The following is a 23,144-nucleotide window of genomic DNA, read 5'->3' on the forward strand; positions in this document are numbered from 1 at the left end:
CATTTTTTTTTTTTGTAAGCTCTATTTTTGTATATTTAATTGCTATTTTAAAATCCTAATGCGTCTTTTTTGCTAATCACACTATTCTTAAGGAAAACGAGGAAAAACAACACCGGTTTTTGCATGTGATTTGACTTGAAATGTAAATAAAAGCAGGTTTTGGAAGCGGGGCTGTTGGTGTCGGGAGGGGGTGGGAAATGGCACCTGGGGGGGGGCTGGGGCTGAGCCCAGCCCCAGTCTCACACCGAGAGGGATTTTTGCTGTGTTTGGTGGGATTTGGTTCGTTTTGGTGCCGTGGGCCCCCGGTGGCACGGCAAGGACGAAGCAAAGGGCCGGGTCCCTGCGCCCCCAGCCCCAGGGGACCCCTCCCCGGTTTCTGCAGCCCCCACTGGGGGCACCCAGGGGTCCCCAGCCCCGCGGGAGGCGGTGTGGGGGCGGTCGGTACCTGCTGTCCCGTCCTGCCCCTGCCCAGCACAAACGGCTGCTGCCCCCTGGTGCTGGCAGGCAGGATGGGTGCTGGGGAACCCAGCTCCTGGGGGGATCCTCGCTCCGAGCACCAGGCAGGATTCTGCTCCCCTCCGTCACCACGCTCAAATGCGACCGATTTCTGGAGAGCGGGACGCCTGCGGAGCAAGGAGTAATTAAGGCTTGCTGGTGGTTCGTTTTAATGAGCTGCCACCATCAGCTGAACGCCGAGGGACGCGCTGCGCTCACCTCCCCCGCACGACCCCGACGCTCCGCAGCTGGGAAGAAGACCAGAGAAGCCAACGGGAGGTTCGCGTATACAAAAATAACTGAAATGTTTTATTCCAAGAAAAAAGATTTACAAAAGAACGCACACAACACAGCAGGGCTCTGGGCGCCAGACGGCAGAGCACGCAGCTGCGGGAGCTACCACAAACCCATGGGCGGCATCAGGGACGTGAGCCTGGCACCTCGATGCGTGCCAGGGCAGGATCTCGTTTCACACCGGGATGCGGGGGCACCGCCGAGGTTCCTCCTCTCTTGGCAGCTTCCCCCCGCGTCCCCAAATCATTTCATGGCAGCTTCTGCCTTCCCTCAGCTCCCCAGGGCTGCTACTGGAGACATCAGCCCCCTTCCACGTCCCACAAGGATTCCCCTCTGCACCCAGAGGTGCCCTGCCCGTGCCCAAGGGGGCTCTGGAAAAGCCCCGGGGCCAATTCTGCCTGCTAAGCCCCCCCAGGCCTTCCTTGCAGGAGGTAAGCAGGCTCTGGGCACGGGCATGCTTCAGAAAGCTTCCAAAAGCCCATTTTTCTCTCCTTCCCTCCCCACCCCCTTTCTTCCCTTAATGATGGGATGTGCTCAGGAAGTTCCAGGCCCCTCGAGCTTTGTTCCATGCTGTCTGGCACGCTCCTCCCAGCACAGCTGACGTGACGGGCTTTAGAGCAGCCTCACGCAGGATCTAATCTAGGAAAAAACACATCTGAATGGACCATTTCTTCCCTTTCCAGCCCCAAACGAGACGCAGGTGCCACGCAATGAGCCCAGCCAGCTGCAGAGCGCTGGGGCTGCAGCGAGAGCTCACGGGACGGACGCGCTTCGCGGCGCAGCCCTGGTCACCCAACTGCACGGCGCTGGGACTACTCCAGATGTCCACAGCAGGACCGGAGCTGAAAACAAACCTCTCCGAAAAGAAACCAGGCCTTCGAGGGACGCGGCCGGTGGGGATGATGGGGGCATTCGGGGCAACGGGAGCCCTCGGCTGGCTCCCGGACGGAGGCTGGGCGCTTTTGGCACCTACGGAGCTGGGAAGCCAAAGCAGCACGCTGCGGAGAACGCGCTGAAGCAGCGCCTGCGGGTAACTGCCAGCAGCAAGGCGAGGTGCTGAGGGCGCTCCGGAAAAGCAGCTTGTTCACACCGCCTGCCTCGGGTTACACCGGGACAAGTAAAGCTCGCGGTGAGAACGCCAACAACGCCCTTCTCACCAGGGATCCCGCTCCTTTTAGAGCTCAACACCCAAGAGTGGGAAGAATTTCTAAAAAAAAAAAAGGCAAGGCAAAGCAGAGGAACAAGGAGGGAGGATCGGTTAGGATCGGTTACCAGCTGCGTGCGTGCAGTTGGTCTGTTTTAAACTGGTTACCAGCATCTCCGCTCTTCTGAGAGCTCGTTTATTTGGTAAGCTACCTCCGGATTCCCAGCCTGGAAGGGCCGAATCTTTAGAGGGTCCGAAGTGCAGCGGGCTGCTTCCCAGGCTGTACCAGCCCCTTCCCAGGCTGTACACAAGACTGCGCGCACGGAGAAAACAGAAAACACCTTGTGTAAGGGAAGAACAGCTTTCCCCCCAGACTACAGCAGTTCAGCAATTAACGAGCATGAAACGGAGCGTTACGGAGAGGATGCCAAGGGTGACTGAAAGAAAAGCATCTTTGGTATCGTTATATGCGGCCAAGTCTGACACCAGAGGAAGGAAAGGAAAAGAAACCCAGTTCACCTTCACAGCTGCTTTTAGCACAGCTCAAGGTCACAGGCTCAGACGCTCCTAACACGACGCCAACACCGCGACACCAAGTGTCACAGGCAGCAAGCGGAACCGACCTCGGCACATTCGGGTAGCCAAGACACGGGATTTTCGCCCTCCCTTTTGGCTCTAATAATCCCTACAGGAAGGTAAGGACCTGTGCTGACAGAAATGAAGCCCTGCTGCCAGGTGTCTGACAGGCCGCTGCGGGCTTCGGAGCAGACCGGAGTGGTCCTCACGGGTTTTACGTGCCAGGGCTGCGCTGACGGTCCTGCCCCCGGTACGCAGGATTGATAGCGTAACGAGAACTGGTTGCAGAGGCAGGCAGCAGTCCTTCCCTCTCCGACAGGATCACACAGCCAGTTCAATGAGTCACCGAGCGCCTGCTCTGAAGCTGAACGCGGGCATCGAGACCCCGGGAGCGCCCCGACTCCGTAGGGCCAAGGTCCGGAGGCTGCACGGAGTCAGGCTGAATCCAGGAGTTCCAGAAGAGCACCGACGGCACCAAAATACCCCTGCAAGCAGAAAGGAGCACCCATTAACAGCCCAAACCTGCACCTGATACGAGAGGAAAAATAACAGGATGAAAGATTAAACAGTGAAATCTTAAAAACTCCCAACGGGTGGTGGAAGAAATGACTAGACAGAAGTGCATCATGAAGTGGATTCGGATTCTATTAGCTACGTGGGACAGCAGAGCTGCAGGGAGCCATCTGCAGTGCCAGTAATGGAAACGGTCTTAGAAAAATTCAAGTCCCCAAGCAAGCACGAGCCTGGCAGCGACCCATTCTCACTGCAGTGACTAGAGCAACCTGCGTGTTTGCTGTGATCCTGCAAACTCCTCAGGACAGCTCCCGGAGCGCTCAAGGACCTGAGTTTCGCTAAGAGAGAAAATAAAGCTGAAGTGTCACTTCACCTCGTGCTCCAAGAAGAGAGCTTTCAGCTGTCCCTTCGACCAGTAGTCCAAGGCATACGCCAGAAGCCTCATGGAGATCGTATTGATCCGCAGGAAATTGCCAACGAAAACCACTCGGTTGATGTTCTGCAAGCACGAGGAAAGAAAGGTTGCAGTGCTAAGGCTGTGTTTTTCATTTTCTGCTTGCAACAATGAAAGCCCCACCTGAGAGTCAGAAGATGTACAGTGCTTTCTAAGAAGGCCACGTGTAGCTTTTCAAATCCTTTTTGCAGTGGGACTTAACGCGAACCAAGCGGCTGAAAGCAGACCCAAAGTCGCTGCTCCACATTTAATTCCCCATTAAACGCAGAGAAGCTTTACGTCGCCCCAAAAGCCCGCTCCTGGCAGCTGAGGAGCGAAGCAGCCGTGGTGGCTTGGGGCGGGAGCCCCAGAGAGCAGAGTCAGGATGCTTCTGCAGCTTTCGGGATTTAGAATTTTAAAGCCGGACGCAGGAGAGGCCGTCTGCAGGCCACAAACAACAGCAAGGTCAGCCTGGGCTCTTGCAGCAGCCAGGGACAGCTCGAAAGAGCAACCCGAGATCAAAAAGGGCGCGCTGGAAGGGTCAAACTGCACGGGGAAGAGAGGAAAAGGACAAAGTGACCGTGCTGAAAGGGCTGAGCCGGACCTGCAGAAGCATGTTTCCATCAAAAAGCAGTGCCAGCCCAGGCATTTTGAGCCTGGCTCTTTTTCAGACTCTCCTGCACCACCCAGAAAACCACGGCTGTGTAACGACAGCTTCTCCGGCTTTGGGATTTCACCAGAATCATTGGGGTTTTGCTATCAGATCCCTGAACTGCTTCCAAGCGCTGTTCGGCGCGTGCCGTCTCCTCTCTCTGCCCCCACCTCTGGCCTTTGACTCACCACCAGGAAAGCTGAGGAGCTCTCTGCTGCCAACCTGAGAAAATACCTAGGGACCCATCCCCAGCACGATTCTGAACAGAAGGAAAAGACCGGCCCAGTTCAGATTGAAAGCAGATTTTCAGGCCAACTTTTCACTCATGGAATGGTTCTCTGGTGCCGAGGGATGAAGGGAAGCTTTCTTGTTCCCCTGTTTTCAGTTCCTGCACTTACTGAGGAATCGGGGACACATCCCAGCTGCTCCTTCACTCATATTCTTCTTCTCTGGCTCTTCCTCCCACCCCCACACGTTCATGAACGCTTTGCTCTAACTGCTGAGCATCTTCTCTTTGTTACCCGACGGGCTGGCAAAGCGAGGAACCGGCCGGAGCTCTGTGGGCACGACGACGCGTGAGACACCTCGCACAGCTTTAGCAGTAAACGATGATGAAGAAGGCTTGCCAGCAGGTGAGGAGAACGCTCCAAGCCGAGCGAAGAGCACGCCTCTGCTCTTTCATAGCCCTGTACAATGCTGCTTGACATGAACGCAACAAGGCAGCACTGTAAAGAAGCTGAAAGCACAAAGATGCGGTGGCGGCCGTGGAAGCGGTGGTGCTTGAGCGGGGCAAGGAGGTAAAAATAACCTGGGGAGCCCCAGGTACACGGGCGGGCAAGAACAGAATTCACTGAAGAAGCCAAAAAGAGCGGATTGCACCTCAGTGAACACCCAGAAACACGGGAACGGACACAGCTGCTGAGGCGTGTGCCGGGGAAGAGGCACGGCACAGCAGCAGCATGGAAGTGATGCCTCAGGGGAGCAGTGAGATGGGTTTTCCCTCCGTACCTCATTGAGGGCGCACATCCGGGCGATGGAGCCGATGTTGTTAGTGATGGTTATCAGGGTGGCCTTCGCGAGGTCCTCCTTGCTGACAGACTCCCGCTTCTCCTTGCTCATCATGTTCCCAAAGCTGCGAAGAAAGGCTTAGGGTTAAAGGCCTGGCTGCACCGGAGCTGCAGAAGGGAAAGGGAATCGCTAAGTTAAACAATTCGTTTGGAAGCGTTTCTGGCTTTAAAAAGCAGCACGGTCAGTCCTGGACGCCTGGTGTAACAACAGCAGGAGGAGTGCGGCTCTCCTAAGCCACGCAAGGCCCGTTGTGCATCACTGCACAACTTTGGAAAAAAAAAAAAACCCACCCCCAAGCCATTACCTGGACGCCACGGCCCAGCCCGGCAACCCGAAGCGCTCGTAGTCTCCGCCGTAGATGTCCCGCACCAGTTTGTCCACTTTGGTGCTGTCCCCGTGGGACGCCATCTCCAGGGCTTCTTCGAAGGTGGAGCAACCGGTGAGAAGGCAGCAGAGACCGAAAAAGGTTCCCCCTCCGAGACTGCGACGTAAAGGAGAACGCGAGTCACCCACCTGGCTCCTGAAGGGGCACGGGAGGAGAGGGCTCGTGCCATCTGCCCCGTCCCTCCTGCTGCTTCTCTTTTGGGTGAGAATCATCTCGAACAAGGAGCTCTTCTCTTTCAATCTGCTCCTTCTCAGCAACCCGCAGCCTGTGAGGAGCCCCATGCCCTCACAGCCTTCTGCCGAGGGCACGTTCCTCAATAAGTTTCCCCGTTTCACAAATATCCACCTTCTTCCCAGCGCTCCGAGAAGCTGATCCCAAAATAAATACTGGTCCTGAGGGGTTCGTGGAGCATTAAGGGACAGCTAAGCAAAACTCTGGAAAAAAAACTACGTCCTGTGCACGTTCCTGTGCTAACAGGCCATTAACCATGTCTGGCAGGGGTAGGATCTGTGCTGCGGGGTTTTTGGTATTGTTATTATCGCTCATTTTCAAGGAATTCAGGCAAAGCTTGAAGCCACGGAGCTCTCTGGCTGGCACCACGAGTCCCGTCTCCAAGAAGAGCAGCTGCAGCAGTCCAGCAATGGTTGTTCCAGCATCCCTTCGCCAAAACGAGGCGCCCTGCAAGGGTCTGGATTCAAATCTCTGCTGCTATGGTCGCAGGTTTGGGGCAGTGCCAACACGTGGGATCCCTGCTAAATAAAAGGTTTAATTCCTGCAGCAGGGTAACGAAAAAAAACGGCTTCTAAGGACACAAGTTGCAGCAGGGAGACTGAAACACGACATCCAGATTCCCTCTTCCAGGAGGGATCTTCACAAGGGACCGCCGGAGGCTGGCGTCGAATTCAGCACCTGGAAACGCCATCGGCAACGCAGGAAGACGTTGCGCAGCCTCAAATACGACTCCCTCCCCCCTTCACCGCACTCACCTGGTGCCCGTTACCCGTTTGTAGTTCTCTTTCGAGTAGACGGCCAAAATGCTGACCCCCGAGCCGATGTTGACCAGGAGGAGAGGGTAGGGGTTCTCCAAGGCGAACGGGAGCTTCTGGCACCGCTCAGCGTCCGTCGGGTTTTCGAAGTAGTAGCACTCCGAGCGGCCGTTGAAGCCGACCGAGTCGATGTACAGAACTCCTTTAATAAGGCAATCGAGCTCGTCGAGCTTGCGGAGCTGAAGGTCACCCATCTGGCGGAGGGGAAAGAAAAAGAAATTAGGATGTTCAAGGAGCGAGGGACGTGAAGGACGGGAGGGCCGCGTGCCCCCCGGCACGGGCGGCTCGCTACCCTGGCGCGAAGCACGCGTGCAGGAAGGAAGGGGGAAACACGTCATCCGAGTCGGATTTGGAAACAGAGAGGATCCCATCGAATTCCCAGGGGTTCAGGACTCTGAGGGACTCGCAGGAAATGGAAAAAAAAATGAAAAGGGGCTCAACTGCTCAAAAAAAATGAGTTCTGAGATTGTTTTCCGCTGATGTCACTGCCTGCAGCGCACAAAACCCCTCTCTGGTACATTTTTCCAGGGTTGGTTAAACAAAGCCTTTAGCACCCACGTACTTAACACGCTTCGGTCTTACACCGAAGCCACACGACGATGTCAACCCCCCCCCGACCTCCTTTCGGTTCATTCCCCACCCAACTGGGCTGAACCTCAACCAGCCGAGGAACGCGTTGGGCGCGAAACCCCACGAGCGAGGGAACGGTACGACAAAAAATAGGGATGTGAACAGGGAGCAGCGAGGATACGGAGATCAGCGCAACCCCAACTAACAAACGCGGAGCAAGGCTTGTAGGAGCACGCAGCCCGGCAGTCAGCGCGTCGCATCGGGGCTGCGGGAAGGCTGCATGCGCTCTCAGGGAAGAACGGGCTCATAATTTAGGGACGTCAACGTGACTCCGCGTGCTGTTCCCTGAGCTAAGTTGGATTTGAATCAAGCGCGCTCTTCCGAAGCTGCTTTAGAGGGGTTTAGGGTCTGCAGGGCAAGGCTGGAAGCATTCCTAGCTCGAAGCTCAAACAGGGTTTCGCTAGCAGATCCTAAGTGTGTATAGAAGCCAAAAATGCCTACTGTGCGAAAGTCCTGCTCAAATTTGTACGCTCCACCTCCCGTGGCACATAAGGTAGTATGGAGGCTCGAGAAGTGCTTTTCGCTTCCCATTTGAATAAAAGCAGGCATGTCATGAGTAGGAAAGCGTATAAAGTGCAGATTGCCTTTACGTCCACACAGGGTAAGGTCCCTTAGCTCTAGGTGCACATCCCGAATGCCTGTGGATCCGTAGGCTACGTTGGAGGTCAGGTACTTCCGGATGCTTTTGAGATTTTCCACTTCTTCCTTCTCCTCTTCGGCGGTGATGTCCTTCGGTTCAAAGTACACCAGTTTGACCAAGGTGCCCCCGATGTCCAGGCCGAACCAAGGGAAGACTGGAGAGGGGAGGAAAAAAAAAGAGAGCAAGGAAGGGGATATGTAACAGGCAAGTGCCAGCAAACTCCTCACAGCCTGAACCGATCCGCGCAGTTCTCTGAGGACCCCACAACGCAGCCCCATTCGAGCTATCCAAATCAGTGGAAAGTAAGAAATTGCGGGGTCTTTCTTTGACTGAACGTGGCCCTGGGCTCTCCCTCAGCTAACTCCTCCTCTGAGGCACCTGGTGCTCAGGAGCCCCCCGAACCTCCCGCGCAACCCTCCCAATACCCGCAGCAGCGCCACAAAGCGCCCCGAAGACCCTGCCCAGGTCGGGCAGCAGCCGCGCACCGGCCGGGCGCCGCTCCGATTTTAATCCCCAGCTACTTCTTTCCACCAAGTCCTGAGCCAGAGCCAGAGCCGAGGCTAATTCGGGTGCTGCTACATCAAAGCGACGCACAAGCGGTAACTAATTACAGCGCGGAACGCCGAGGGAGACGAGGAATCTAAGATGCCCCGGGGAGGCCAAAACAAACGTCTAACGGGATTATTTTATTAGTCAGATTCCTCCCCCGGCGCAAAACACGCACTGGTGGCAGGCCCAGCGCCGTTGACAGCTGCGTTAGGTAATGAGCTTCTTGGAGATCGAGAGAAAACCCCGACCCGATGGAACCTGCGATGAGAGCGGGGAACCGCAACGGATTCATACTGCTGTGAGCGAGCTGAAGGCTGGGCGAGAGCTGCAGAGATACGGGGGATCCTGAGCAAAGAGAAAATGCAGCCACGCGCTTGAGGCAGCAGGATGAAACCCTCACTGCTCCGGGAAAGGAAAAAAAACCTCGGTGTCCTGTAAGAAGGGAGATGAAAGGAGACGCGAGGTCTATCTGGGGAAGCGCGGCCACATCCCAGTCGCTCTCCCTTTGTTCAAACAAGAGCAGGCACAAAAATGAACGAGAGAGAATCGCTGTCCGACGGGGAGAGACGGCAGGAGCAGCCCAAGGGCTCCCTGCACAGCACTTTTCAGTCCCGCTCTCCTCGGGGGACCTGCAGGACGCACACCTCCAGCAGCTTCGGGATGAGGCCGCTCTCCTGGCGGGGCGCCACCACCAGCTGCTGTTTCTCCCCAAACACCCGTTTCTCCAGCATCTACTGCAGTCGGGGCCAGCTCTCCGGGCCCAATTTTGGACCTGCAGGCTCTGCCCTCGCCCGGCACCTTCCGGGAAGCGGTTTGCCTCTCGGTGGTGTGTCAAAGAAAGGCAGGAAATCCGCTTCCCACGGCAGGAGCCGCTCTCCTCGGGGCCTGCGTGCCTGTTCCCAGCTCTGCAGCACCGACAGCCGCCAGCGCCGCTGCCAGCCCCGGGGGAGAAGCTTCAAAATAAAACCAGCCCCGGGGGAGAAGCTTCAAAATAAAACCAGAACAACAAAAACACCGCACGAAGAGCGCTGGGGGTGCGAACGAGGCGCAGCAGGGCAGGCACACGGCCTGGCCTCCCCAGCAGGAGCTAAAGCAGGTGCCAAGCCTCTTCAAAGCGATTTTCTTCCCCAGACCTAAATTCTCCTTCTTTTGGCCCGACGAAAGCTTTCCTCCCTTAGCACAGGCGCTGCACAAAGCAGCCCTGCAAGCGCATTTTCACGCGCACAGCTCACGTGTGGCTTTCTGTCTCAAACGTCTTCTTCCAGTGGGCGGATCTCTGGATCCGGTCTGCGAACGACGTGGGGAGCTCCCAGCCCCCCCAGACGCAGCGGGAGCTGAATCCCTCCCTTCTCTGCCCCCGCCCCGTCCTCAAACCCCTGCTGGAGTCAGGCTGCGAGCTGCAGGGGGCAGGGAAAGGGAAGGTTTTTGGCGCGTCGATCACCTTAAAAATCCGGTGGGCGTAAATAAAAACCCTCCTCAGACCGACTTCCTTCCACCAGCTTCGGGTTGCCAGAGCTGCAGAGCGTCAGGATGAAAGAGGCGACCGATGAACGATTCATCCCCGGTGGGTTTCCTTCCCGTGACAAGCGGGGACTGCAGGCCGACGCTTCGTTAGGAGGCAATTCCACGAGAAAGCTGCGAAGCTTTGCCCGTGGAGCAACGGAGACTGACGATTCAGCCGAGCGCACAGCAACAAAAAAAAACCCGTCAGCGCGTTTGAATGGCGTAATGCTGCTATGGAAATGGTGGAGCGGGGGGGGGGGGAAAAGGGAAAAAACCAGCGTTGGTCGGCGTTCGATGCAACGTGCCGCTCACCTCACAGCTCTAAGAGGGGGATTCACGTTTCACACGCCATTCCACGCCAGGAAAAGGCATTTAAAAAAAAAAAATCAAAGCTTAAGTTTGGGATCGCGAAGGAGCTGCCAGAGTTTCATGGCTTCTTATTTGGAAGAAGACGCCAAAACTTCCAAAACGCAACGTTCTGCTGCTCCTCGCTGTCTGGGCACCGCCGGTTTCGTGCCCGGCACGTGGCCCTGCACACATTCAGCCTTGCCTCTCGCCCTTCCTCTTCCTGCCAGCCCAGCCTGCAGTCGCAGACCCCGCAGAAGACTCCCAGAGCTCCAGAAGGGAATTCCTTTCCCAGGAACTGCCCAAGAGCAAAGCAGAGGGGTTTAAAGGGATTTCATCCCTTAACGCACGGCCCCGCCTGCGCCCACCCTCATTTTTGAGCTCTCCTTCGCAGCGGAGGCAAGCTCCCAGCTCTGTACGGAGCAATCCCGCAGCTCCCGGCGGGATCTTTGCGGGACCTCATTAGAGGCAGCCACCCCAGACTCACCCCCCAAGCTGGTTTTGCTGCATCTGAATGACAAAGCCGATCACCGCAGCTCGTTACATCCCGCTGCTGCGCTCCGCTCCCCGCCTATATTAATTCCTCAGCAAGCAGAAACTCCCCCCCCCAGGCCCCTCAATGACTTCACGCGAGCTTCACGGCCCTCGCCAGCTACAGGATGGCTCCTGCAACCTCCCCCAGCCTGGATCGGAGGAAGGGGAGAGGAAGAACCTTCTGGAAGAAGGCTCTGCAGCGGGCGAGCATTTTGAAACTGCTTTTTGGGGTGTTTTTTTTGGCCACAATGGTGTGGGCGGCAAAGAATCAATTCCCTTTTCTCCAGCAGCCAAAAAAAAAAAGCCTTTAGCACTGAAAAAAGGAGAAAGATCACTGAAAGCACCCCACGGTACGGGGACTGCAGCAGCTCGGCGACGCCACGCACGGTAATTCTGATTCCTGCTTTCAGGCCGGGCTGCCCCGGCCTCGGGCTCTGCTGGTGGTGTCCTTCAGGCAGCGGTGTCCTTCAGGCAGCTGTGTTACCGTGCTGCTGCGTCCTCCTGCGGGCACCCCCGGGCACCTCCAGGCACCCAGCTCCGTGCCACGCATGGCTGAAAGCGGCCACGGCTGCTGCCAAAACCAGGGCTGCTGCCTGTTCCGTGCCCAGCCCGCGCAGCGTGGCTCGGGGCATGGCTTGTGGCCCCTTGTCACGCTGTCCCTGCCAAGCCGTGGGGCTTCTCCCCTCCCCTGCTCCCCAGGGGAACCAGGCACCGCTTCAGCCCTCCCTGCCTGCCTGGGGGCTGCTGTCCCCTGTGTCCCCTTGTCCCATAGCCCCCCCCTTCCTTCTGTCCTCCTGCCCCTGTTCCCCTGCCCTGTGTCCCCTCCTGCCCCGTGTCTCCCCCTGCCCTTCTGTCCCCTGCCAGTGTCCCCCCGTCCTTCTGTCCCCGCCATCCTCCTGCCCCCTGCGCCCCCCCCGTTCCCTCTGTCCCCTGCCTGTCCTTCTGTCCCCGTGTCCCTCCTGTCCCCTGTGTCCGTCCCCCCCCCGCCATACGGTGCCTCCCCCCAGAGCCCCCCTTCCTTGACCACTCCCCCAACCCCGCCCCCTCCACCCCGCTGGCCCCGCCCACACCCAAGCCCCGCCCACACCCAAGCCCCGCCCCCTCCCCTCACCCTTCAACCCGCTCCATCGGCCCCGCCCCTCCCTTTAACCCCGCCTCTCCTTAGGCCCCGCCCCTCCATTTGACCCCGCCCCTTCCTCTAGGCCACGCCCTTTCATTTAGGCCCCACCCCTCCCTCGGGCCCCGCCCCCCCCTCCCCCGAGGCGCACTCACGCGGCCGGTTCTTGCGGACCGAGTCCCGCCGCTGCCTCCCGCTAGGCCCGGCCGCCGCCGCCGCCGCCGCCGCCGCGGAGCTGTCAGCGCCCGCCGCGCCTCCACCACCACCGCTGCTCCAGCGCCTCGGGGGCCCGGCGTCCGTCCCCCGCCTCCGGGCCTTGTCCTCCGCGCCTCCGCCGTTGCGTAGCGGCTCCATCCGCAGCGCGGCCCGGCCCCATGGGCCGCCCGCCCCGCCGCGCCCCGCCGCTCCCCTCAGCCACCGCCGCAGCCGCCGCCCGCAGCGCGCCTGCGCCGAGCGGCCCCGGCCCTCCCTCCCCCCCCGTCTGCGAGCCCGGCCGCGCTCGCTCCTGCCCCGAGGGAAGGGGGCGGGAGGAGCCGTGAGGCGGCGGCCAATCGGCTGCCGTCGCCGAGCGGAGCGACGGGAGGTTTGGCCAATGAGAGGCGAGGGTTGGGAGGCGGCGGGGTGGCGGGCCCGCCCGCCGCGCTCTGACAAGTGCGGGGAGCCAATAGGAGGAGAGAGCGCGGGGAGCGGAGGGGCGGGGGAGGGGAGACGGTGCTGGCCTATGGCGTCCTTCCGGCAAGAGAGTGGCACGGCCATCGACCAATGGCGTGAGGTGAATGCCCGGTCGGGGCGGGAGAAAGCGGATGATTGACACCCGGGGGTAACTATGACAACGCAGACGGGGGCTGAGGGGAAGACTGCAGTAGGCCCAGCTGGGCTGGGCCGCGTGGGGGGGGGCTGCTTTGCATACGATTTGCATATGCAAATAGCGATGCCTCTCCCCGCGGCTGCCTTCTAAGTCACGATATAACCACAATATATCACGACATGCATCCTTACCCGTCCCTAGGGCCGTCCCATGAGGGGGGCAGCAGGAAATGGGGGCGCTCCCAGAGGGCTGCGGGCTGAGGGCTAATCGCTAATTAGTAAGCGGTAATTACGGAATTCGGCGGGATTTGCCCAATTCTGGAATTCTTGAACTGCCCGAGGGAAGGGGTCAGGGTTGCTTGGGATTCTGTTCTCCCGGGCAACCGCGGGAAGGGCGCGATGGGGCTGGCGCCCATAGGGTAGAGCGTAACGTCCCTGAAGGGAAATAACCCTTTGGTTTAAATATCGCCCTCATTGGGCTAAAAACCTCCCGGCCCGGAGCGCGGCGTGTTCTCGTTGCGGGACCGTGGGGTAAGGGGGCAGGGCCCAGCCCCTGGGAGGCACTTGTGCAAAAGGCAGCGTGGAAAGGACACCCAGCGCTACAGAAAAGGGCCCTTTCCAGCCACGCTGCCTGAAAGCTCCCTAATTCTCCCCAAAAACCATCCGTGCCCACCCCCAGGATCCCCCCCTGCCAGCACAGCAGTGGTTTCGGTGACGTTGATGCGATTTCGATGACTGTTCTCTGCAGGTCGGGCCCAGGCTGCTCAGCGCGTGGGGAACCGCCACCGCTGGTCCTGGCACAGAGCCGAACCCAGGTGCCCAGAGGGGCTCGGATCCGTTTTCTGCACGAGATCCTGCGACCTGATACGGACGGAAAGTCTGGACCGGGGAGGAAAAAGTGCCTGCAGCGTAGTGCCCACCTAGCACACATCTGCTCACGGCGCCCACCTCAGACATAAACCCAAAGGCAGCAAGGGGAAGGGTCCAGCTCCCCCTCGACAGAGCCGCCTGAAACTGCTTGTGGCAAAATCATAGGTAATTAACGTACAGCTGTCTTAATTAAAAGCGCCGCTCTTCTCAAGCGGGCTGAGAAAGCTGCATGAACTGGAGCAACCCCCCTTATCCCAAAAAATTAGCAGGCCGGGTGTTTGGATCCTTCCTCGTGGCCTCCGTGGTTCTGCAGGCTTGTAAAGCCCCCCCAGGCACATAAACGAGCTGACTGAATTCTGTTCATCTCCTCCACGAAACCCACGGGTACCCTTCCTGGCTCTAAAAATGCTGGGATTCCCCCCCCGTTACAAACACACCACACCTCAGAAGATCTGTGAAGCGGCAAAGTTTTATTACGTATTTCAAAATACGCCTTGTTCTTTCTTTTAAAGGATTTGCAGGACACGGTTCCCTCCCGCAGGTTCACCCGCTGGTGAGAACAACGCTGAGAACGGCCAGACACCGAGAGCACCGTGTGCTTTTACCACGCCTGAGGCCGTAAAATAAATCAGCCGCTTCCCAGGAGCGATTCAGCGTGGAAATACGGAGCGAATGAGGTGTCGCTACAAAGTACTGGGGAAACAGGGGTGGAATTCTGCAGCCGGGTGCCGAGAAGAGAGCCTTGGTCCGGGTGCTGCTGGCTTGGGATCTCCCAGATCTCGCAGAAGGCTGTGGAGAAGGCGTGTGCCCCCTCGCTTCTGCTGGCTGCATTTTCGTGGGGAGGTTGCGGGTGTGTGCAAAGTGCTCGTGGATGAAATTCCTTAAGGCTGAGGAAAATGTCTCACTGCTGGCAGGGAATCCCGGGTTCTCCCTGCTTGCGGGGAGCTTCGGGAAGTCACCACGTTCTCTTCAGCTGGGGAGAACGTCCCCGGCATCCCCCGGCCCAGCAGAGGACATAAAAGTGCGTTCAAAAAGCCCTCTCCCATCCACCGACAGATAAAACACGGGTGCTGAGCAGGGAACAGCTCACGTTCAGCCTCAAAATCAGCCCCGTCAGACCGAACTCAACGCCTCGCTGCTCCGTTCATTTACTGCCCGTCGTTTTCGGAAGGCACGGTGTGCGTTTTGGGGCAAAGGGCGAGCGTCAGCAGCTGTCGGCCCCGCAGCCTCGGACAGAAATCCCCCAGCCCCTCTCTGCTGGGGCAGGACCAGCGGCGAGTCGGGGTCGTCCGACGATGCTCCGCGTTGTGCCTCCCTCCTCCGGGCTAAGGCAAAAACCCACAAGCAGGGCAATAAAGCCCAAGGCAGAGCTCCGGGGAAGTGGCTCGAAATTTGGGGACAGGGGCTGCGGCAGACAAGTGCCTCCCAACCCCCCCCCACCGAGCACCCCGTGGCTCTCACAGCCGCGGGGATCCCGTTTTGGGACATCGCCGCGGTTCCTCAGACGGAGAGATGTCCTCCGAGGAGCTGCTGGAGAAACCAGGCGCTGCCTCCCCCCGGGAGCAGCCCTTCGGCCCGCCGCGGGGCTCACCGACCCTCCCCGGGACGGACGGGCCCCATTTCGGGATCCCGAGCTCATCGGCAGGGACCCCAAGGGGTAAGTTACTGGAAATTGACTGCGGAATTTATTTGGGTTTGGGGTTTTATCTCGTTTGGAAGCCCTGCAGCCCGATCCCCGTGCGCTCCAAGCTGCTCCGTGGGGGCAGGAGGGAAATTAGGGACCCAAATTTGGAACTGGACCTTCAGGATAACCCCGAGCACAGGGGTACGGCCCCCCTGCAGCACGTGGGGTCGAGCCGAGTTGGGTCCCAGCCCTGGCACAAGCTTCCTGCAGCACGCATGTGGGAGCTACGCCCAGCCTGCCAGGCCCCGTGCCATCCCGCAGGACCAGGGGAGGATGTTTCGAAGCGCTGAGGCAGGGGACAGCTCGCACTGCTCTCTCGGCAGGACAGGGCCCTTTCTGGGACCGAAGGTGGAAGGCGAGGAGGAGAATTTGCAGGAATTTCCTCTGGCTCTGGGCTCGAGGGATCGCTCCCGAGCGACACCCTCTCCGTGGGTGCAGGAGGAGAAGGCGGCGGACGGGAAGGTTGTCGGGAAACGAGGGACCAGAGCAAAACCCACCAGCGTCACGCGACCGAGGCCTCTTCCAGCGAAACCTCCTGGGAGGAGATTGAACAGCGGTCCCTCCGGCTGCTCCTCAGGGTTCAAACGTGCCAGACGAGTTCCTGCTGGGAACCTCCCACGTGCCGGCCGTGGCACCCCATCTTCTCTCCGCTCCGCTACTTCTGCAGCCGGGCGTACACCAGGAACGCCACGGCGGAGATGAGCGCGATGCCCACAGCCGGGACGAGGTAGGGCAGGGACAGCCCGGGGCCGTCCCCAGGGCTGGGGACGCCGCTCGAGTCAGAAGCCGGAGGGCTGCCCAAGGGACCTGCTCCCTCGTGGACGTCGTTGCTCGCCTCCAGCAGGGCGCTGGGGCTGTGAGCCACGCGGATCTCGTCGGTTCTCCAGCTCAGCGGGGAACAGGAGCGTGCTCCGCCTGCTTCTTCTCCGCCGGGCGCTGCAGGAGCTGAGGAGCAGCGTCCTGAGGCGGATCCGTTCGGTGCTTCCCCGGGACCTGAGCTGTCCGCGCTCACCAGGAGCGGGTCGCTGCTCAAGCCGAGGTGATCGGTGGCCTCGGAAGCGGCGCCGCTTTTGTGCCCGGCAGCTTCCTGCGGGCTATCCCCCGCCAGGGAGAGGAGGACGCCCGGCTTGCTGAGCTCCACGTCCTCCTCCGGGCCGTTGGCAGAGGCCCAGATGCTTGTGGCAGAGCTCCCCCGGGAGGACGTCCTCCCGGTTGTGCCTACAGAGCTTCCCCCGACTGCTGGGCCACGGAGAGGGGCCATGGAGGCCTGGAGCACCTTTGGGAGACAACGAGAGGAGAAGAGAGTGGGGCAGAGAGGTGCTGAGGGTTGGGGGAGCCTTTGGGGTTTGGGGCGGTGCAGGAAGGAAGAGGAGACGAGCTGGGGCTGGGATGAGGGGGGGGAGGTGGCCCCTGGAATGGCCTGGAAGTCACAGTGGGGAATTAGGAGTCAGAGACCAGCGCATCTTGGCTCCCTTTCTCCTCCCAGCCTTGGGAAACCATCGCAAACTCCAAAGCTGACAAAGTGTGAGACAGCCAGGGGTCCGAGAGCCAAGGGTCCAGCCAGTCCTTGCCCCCCACATCCCAGGGGATCCGCTCGAGCCCTCAGCCCCACAAAATCAGCGGGGGGCATCCCGGTGAGGTCGGGGTCAGGCTGGGATCGCCATCGGGGCTACGCGTGTACTGCAACAGCCAGCAGCCGGGGCAGCTCCTGCACACGTGCCCTAAAATACAGCTTCAGGACAGGAAGAGGAACGCGGCGGGGGAAAAGGCCCCAAGTAAACTCGCCCCCAGCTCAAAAAGTCCCAGCCAGGGGAGATTGCAAGGACCTGAACGAGGCAATGAAAGGTCACCTACTTTCTCCTCTGCTGGCACGGAGTGGGTGCTGCTGGCTGCCTTCCCCGCAGGCAGCATTTTCTCTGGCACAGGAAGCTTCCAGGAGACGTCGTGGGATGGGGAAGTGTCTCTGGGGGCGGCGATCGGGGCGGTTGTTTCCATCCGAGCGTCTCACGGGGAGAGAACAAAACGCCGCGTTAACCCGGAGACCTCAGCGAGTCTCTGGAAGAGGCTCGCCACCAGCTGCGGAAGGAAACTCACCTCCACCTTCGTGCCCTCGCAGCATCCCGACCCGCTTCTGCTCTGCATCAAACTGCTGCTGTATGAGGAGGGGGCTGCGCACATCCACGAAGCTGCTCGGAGGCCCTCCGTGCTCAGGACCGAGCGCAGCCTGTTTCTCCTGCGCCCCTCCCCGGCACGGGGGCTCTGCCAACCCCGTGGGCAACTCGGCGGAGATGTAAACGTCTTCCTGGGGCTCGTTCCTGGGCTGCCCCGCGCCCCGAGCGGTGACCGGGTCCCTCAGCGGGACGGCCGTGCCCAGCCCCGAGCCCGGCGCGGCGCGGTGCAGGTGCTTGGCGTTCCCGAAGCACCCGTTGTCCACGCACACCGGGTACCGCTGGCTCAGCCACTCCCGGCCCTGCTCGGGGGGAGCAGCCGACGGCAAAACCACGCCGGCAGCCCCGGGGAGCCCCGCTGCCACCCGCTGAGCCTCGGCGGGGCACGGGAGCGACCCCTCCGCGCCGTGCCCATCGCTCGCTCCATCATAGGTTGTGCTCACCGGCTGCAGCGGTGGCTGGGGGCTCTTTTTTTCCAGGGGCTGGAAGAAAAGGAGCTGTTAAATCGCTGCGCGGCCCCATTTCACCCTGGCCGAGGACCACCGGGGTGCCTCGTGGTCACACGGGGCCCAGGGCAGCAGGAGGGAGCGCAGACCAAGAGCAAACCCTGCCCTCGTTTGTGGCACCCAAAGCACCGACGCTCCGCTCCAAAAGGGATCCTTGCAGCCCCGTCCCGCTCACCTTCTCCTGCACAGGGGCCCTGGCGTCCAGGTCGGTGCTGGGAACGTCCGTGCTTGCAGCTGAGCTCCCAGCTGGGCTCGCAGCGGTGGCAGCAGCGCGCTGGGGAGGAGGATGGCCACCGGTGAGCGAGGTGCAGCGAGGAGGATCGGCCAGCGGGGCGTCCACAGCGGGTTTTGGCCCCGGAAATGGCAGCTGGGCACTGACGGAGGCGGCAGGCCGGGCATCGGGAGGGAAGGAGGCGGCGACAGGATTTGGAGCAGCTGGTGGAGCTGCGGCTCTCGGAGGAGCTGAGGAGGTACAGGTAAAAGCTGAGGCAGCACAGGGAAGACGAGGAGGCAGAGGATGGGTGTGGGGCTGAGGCAGCCCTTCTCACGCCCATGCTCTGTCCCCGCATCGGCCAAACCTGCAGCTCCCCTTAATTCCTGTTTCCATCTCCCCTTAGGACAGGGGTGACGAGACACCCGGCCCACTGCCAACCTGAGCATCTTCAAAGATCCCTGCGGACCTCCTCCCGTCCCCAGGCACGTCACCGGGGCAAGGCCCCGTGGTGAGGCCACTTACAGGTTTGGTAGAGGTCATAGACCTGCTGCAGCTCTTCGGCCAGGTGCCCCGCGTTGTTCTGGTGCAGCGCATTGATCAGGTCGGTCACCCAGCCCCGGCGGCACTTCACATGCTGATAAAACTTGTAGGCGGTAGCATTGCTGCCACGCACCTCCTCTCGGGTATGAAGTTCATCCTGAACAAAGAACACCAAGAGGCACGGCGTGCCTTAGGAGAATCACAGAACCACAGAACGGTTGGGGTTGGAAGAGGAACCTCAGAGCCGCCCCAGCCCAGGTTGGCTTTGGGCACTGCCAGGGATGGGGCAGCCACAGCTTCTCAGGGAGGCCTGGGCAGGGCCTCACCACCCTCACAGTGAAGGATTTCTGCTTTGTGTCTAACCTAAATCTGCTCTTTTTTAGCTTAAAGCTGTTACCCCTCATCCTATCACTGCCCCCCTGGCAAAGAGTCCTTCCCCGGCCCTCCTGCAGCCCCCTTTAGATATGGGCAGGCTGCTGCGAGGTCTCCCTGGGGGCTTCTCTTGCCCAGACTCAGCGCCCCCAGCTCTCAGCCTGGCCCCACAGCAGAGCTGCTCCAGCCCCTGAGCACCCCCACGGCCTCCTCCGGCCCTGCTCCAGCAGCTCCACTTCCCCGTGCTGGGCCCAGAGCCGAGCACTGCACCCCGGGAGGAGTGGGGTGGGCTCAAAACAGCAGAGCTGAAGGGGACAACCCCCCTCCCTCGCTCTGCTGGACAAAAACAAAGGCAAATAGAGCAGCTGTAGACCACCAGTGCTATAAAACCAGGCGAGGTGCCCCGTGGGCCCGTGTCGCGGCCTGGCAGGGCTGAGGAAAACACCAAGTTACCCTGTCCGCTTCGGTGAGGCAGCTGAGGGAATCGACCAGCGACGCCACGTGGATGTTCTTGAACTTGTCCATGTTCCTCAGGATGTGGCCGTACACCTTGTCCTCCGCAAAGCCCATCCCGGCTCGGCACCTGACGAGAGAGAGAGGCCGAGGGGAGCAGGGCGGCTGGTGACGCCTGCCCGGGGCTGCAGGGGCACCCAGAGGCAGCTCCTGGGCACGGAAGCAGCACAGGGGGAGCCCTGTGAGGGAAGCCCGGCTCAGCCCGGCCTCCAGGGCCCGCTGTGAGGGGATTTGGGGCCGGGAAAACACTTTCGGTACCTCAAAACCCCCCGGCCCTGGCCCGCCACCGCCGCCGCGTCCCCGGCCGGCGCTAAGCCCGCCCACTTTCCCCCTCCCGCGCCGCTCATTGGTCGCATCGCCCGTCCGTCGAGGAAAAGGCGGGCGCTGATAGGCGGAGCGCTGTGAGGGGCTGAGGCCTCGGGGCCGGGCCCGGTCGTGGGCCTGGTGGGGGGGGGGACGGACGTGGGGTTGGGGGCACGGGGACGGCCGGGACGTGTCCCCTTGTCGCCTTGTCCCCTTGTCGCCTTGTCCCCTCGTCCTGTACCCACAGCCCCGGGGGGATGTGGCGGCAGGGCCCCGGCCCCTGCTCGGGCTGGGCAAAACACTTCTTGTTTCACGTTTTTGTCCCCATTTGGGCTGCAGCTTGCCTCACAGGGCAGCGAAGACACTTCATTTTCCAGGCTTTAGGTCCACGTCTGGGGTGAAGTTTGACTCAGAAGAAGCAAAACATTTCATTTTCCCCATTTTGGGTCCAAATCTGGGATGAAGTTTGCCTCACGGTGGAGGGAAAACACTTCATTTTCCACATATGTCCCCATTTGGGCTGTAGTTTGCCTCATGGCGGAGGCAAAATGCTTCATTTTCCCCAGTTTGGGTCCCCATTAGGGATGAAGTTTGGCTCAGAGAGGAAGCAAAACATTTCATTTTCCCCAGTTTGGGTCCAAATTTGTGCTGTAGTTTGCATCACGGTGGAGGGAAAACACTTCATTTTCCACATTTTGTCCCCATTTGGGCTGTAGTTTGCCTCACAATGGAGGTGAAATGCTTCATTTTCCCCAGTTTGGGTCCACATCTGGGCTGAAGTTTGCCTCACGGTGGAATCAAAACGTTTCATTTTCCCCACTTGGGGTTCAAATTTGGGCCGAAGCTTGGCTCAAGCTACATGCAAAACCCTTCATTTTCCACGTCTGGGCCCACATTCGGGCTGAAGCTTGGCTCACAGTGCAGCCAACCACCCCGGTGCCTGCCAGGCTCAGGCTTAGCCCCGTTTGGACACCCGCAGCGGGCGCGCGGTCAGCGCTAAGCAGCTAAAACCCCAAAATCTCACCACCCTACCATCGCCCAGCCAAACCCTGCCTCCTTCAGCCGGCTGCGTTCTGCGTGATAACGCCAGAAATAACAGCAGAGACAGCACCCGGGCCAAAACCACAGCACCCCACGTCATTTGTAGGATGCTGAACGTCTCCCCCGGCTCAGGGCACGCTGCAGCGCACGGGCACGGGTGGAAAAGCTCTGGTCCTGCCAGCAATAAGTGTCTAGAATAAGGTTAAGGTGTCCCCAAACCGGCGATCCCTAAGGGCTTTTTTTTTTGTAGGGTCTGGGTGGGTTTATGTCAATGAGATAAAGGAGAAAGGCTTGGCTTTGAGGGGGCGTTTTCATGGCAGCGACGCCGAGTCCAGGCTGGCGTTTTCTCCACGAAGCCCATCTCCAAACAGCGCTCTGAACTGGTGGAGGTCAGGAGGGGTTTCTTCAGTCGGCAGCATGACATCTGCAGGTAAGATTGAGGCTTTAACTTCGTACATTTCTCTTCCTTACCACTGTCTTCCTTTCTCATTTAATATCCTTAGCGTAATACATTTCATGCTGTCATCAGGTACGCATTTCTGGCGTTCTTCCTGCCTCCTCCACGATAAATAAGTCTCCCTCTATGTCTGTTCACCTGAGAGGCTTTGGGGGCCTGAAGCCTTTATCCTGGGGACCAAAAGTGGGATGTATTTGCACAAGGAGGTGGGAGGCTCGTTCCCGAGCAGCCCCGCATGCACAGTTCAGCCCAGCGCAGCAGCAATCGCTGCCAGCAGTTGCTGGGGTAGAGCTGGAGCTGCTTTTCTTCATGCAGGGCTGCATCTGCTCTGTCGCCTGGTTCCCTCATGAAGCAGCTGCTCCTCCTGCCTTTTTCCCCTCAATCTCAGCCTTTCCCAGAGAGGGAACCATCCTGAGGAAAAAACGAAGCCGCTCTTCTTGCCCCAAAAGCGGTGATGCCGAGTGAGGAGGCGATAGCTGGCATCACCCCGGCCCCACCGGGAGGCCGGTGCCAGCAGATGGCAGCAGCATTTTGGGAATCTCCCCGAGCTGTGGCACACATCCCGGGGGCAGGGGGACAGCGGAGGCAGCAGCGGGGCCGCATCCAGCCACCCCAACCAGCAGCTGGTCCTGGAGGAGGGTGCTCAGCCCCGTTTGGGGCCCAAACTCAAGGCCAGGTTTAAAACAGATCGAAAGAGAGCTGTGGATGGAGAGGGCAGAGCATGGCACACCCTGCTCTGGTCAGGTTTGCCTCTTTTTGCATCTAAATAAAGGCCAACGCTTAGCAACAAGCATTAATTTGTACCGCAGGCAGCTCACGGGGTTAGCACAGAGCTCGGGTGGCAGTGGTGCTTTGTGTCGCAGCCTGGTGGCTGCAGGCACCCTGCGGTTTCTCGCCCACCCAGCGATCCCCGTGGTGCTGCTGTGTGGGTGCAGCCGCGTCCTCAGAGGGGCGGTGGTCTCAGCGTGCCTCCAGGTGCCCTGCAACAACCCAGAATTCGGGGTTATTATTGTTAGAAATCCGATTTTTCTTGCAGTTTCGGTGGTAGTGAGCGGGGACCGAACAACTCCGGAGCTCCCCGAGGATTCCCAAAGCATCAGGCAAGAGGAAGCTGCAGGTTTTATTTCGCTCGAAGCTTGTTCTGGTTTGGTTGGGCGCCCGTTGTGGCGAAGCTGCAGTCGGGGCTGGGCTGAGGCAGCGAAACAACCAGGCTGCGTACCGCAGAGCGTACGGGTTGGTCTCGCCGGAGCGCAGCAGCTGGAAGGGTCAGAGCTTTTTAAGTGATGGGCTAAGCTGGAATTGTCGTGTTCATCGTGCGTTTGACGTGCTGGAGGGAAGGGATGCCATCTGGGAGGATGGCGCTGAGAGCTGGGGGCAACCCCGAGCACAGATACAGGCTGGGGGGAGAGCGGGTTGGGCGCTGCCCTGAGGGCTCGGGGTTGTGGCTTGGTGAGAAACCCCAAAGGAGGCAGCAGCGTGCGGCCGCAGCCCAGCAGCCAGCCACCTCAAAGGCGGGGTGGGGTGGTGGCAGGGGGAGGGAGGGGATTGCCCCCCTCTGCCCTTCTCAGGGAGCTGAGCACCTCGGCTGGGGAGGGACCCTTTGTTGGGGGCGCCCCCCCCCCACGACACACAAGTATTAATGGCTTTAAACTGAAAAAGGGCAGATTTCGGTTAAATGTTAGGCAGAAATCCTTCAGTGTGAGGGCACCGAGGCCTTTCCCAAGGAGCTGTGGCTGCCCAACCCC

The 23,144-nt window shown here is 59.9% G+C and overlaps 2 protein-coding genes across 3 annotated transcripts; both read right to left on the minus strand.

The window, feature by feature from the left end:
- Window positions 1–2,108: 2,108 nt before the first annotated feature.
- On the minus strand, window positions 2,109–12,397 carry PANK2 (pantothenate kinase 2). Of its 2 annotated transcripts, XM_035325748.1 has the most exons (7): window positions 12,080–12,397; window positions 7,678–8,030; window positions 6,547–6,800; window positions 5,480–5,656; window positions 5,116–5,239; window positions 3,396–3,521; window positions 2,109–2,994 (listed from the first exon to the last, which is right to left on the minus strand). In XM_035325748.1, exons 1-7 carry the CDS (start codon window positions 12,276–12,278, stop codon window positions 2,944–2,946), a joined length of 1,284 nt encoding a protein of 427 aa, XP_035181639.1. In that variant the 5' UTR covers window positions 12,279–12,397; the 3' UTR covers window positions 2,109–2,943. The 2 variants fall into 2 exon arrangements, with proteins under 2 accessions (XP_035181639.1, XP_035181640.1); XM_035325749.1 differs by lacking the exon at window positions 12,080–12,397 and having other exon boundaries at window positions 7,821–7,954.
- Window positions 12,398–15,279: 2,882 nt separating this feature from the next.
- On the minus strand, window positions 15,280–19,884 carry MAVS (mitochondrial antiviral signaling protein). Its single transcript, XM_035324184.1, has 7 exons — window positions 19,539–19,884; window positions 18,696–18,870; window positions 18,135–18,421; window positions 17,380–17,935; window positions 17,140–17,288; window positions 15,847–16,561; window positions 15,280–15,395 (listed from the first exon to the last, which is right to left on the minus strand). The coding sequence occupies exons 1-6, from the start codon at window positions 19,653–19,655 to the stop codon at window positions 15,941–15,943; spliced, it is 1,905 nt and encodes a 634-aa protein (XP_035180075.1). The 5' UTR covers window positions 19,656–19,884; the 3' UTR covers window positions 15,280–15,395; window positions 15,847–15,940.
- Window positions 19,885–23,144: the final 3,260 nt, after the last annotated feature.

Source organism: Oxyura jamaicensis, chromosome 4 (genome assembly GCF_011077185.1).
Source record: "Oxyura jamaicensis isolate SHBP4307 breed ruddy duck chromosome 4, BPBGC_Ojam_1.0, whole genome shotgun sequence".
NCBI classification, from domain to species: domain Eukaryota; kingdom Metazoa; phylum Chordata; class Aves; order Anseriformes; family Anatidae; genus Oxyura; species Oxyura jamaicensis.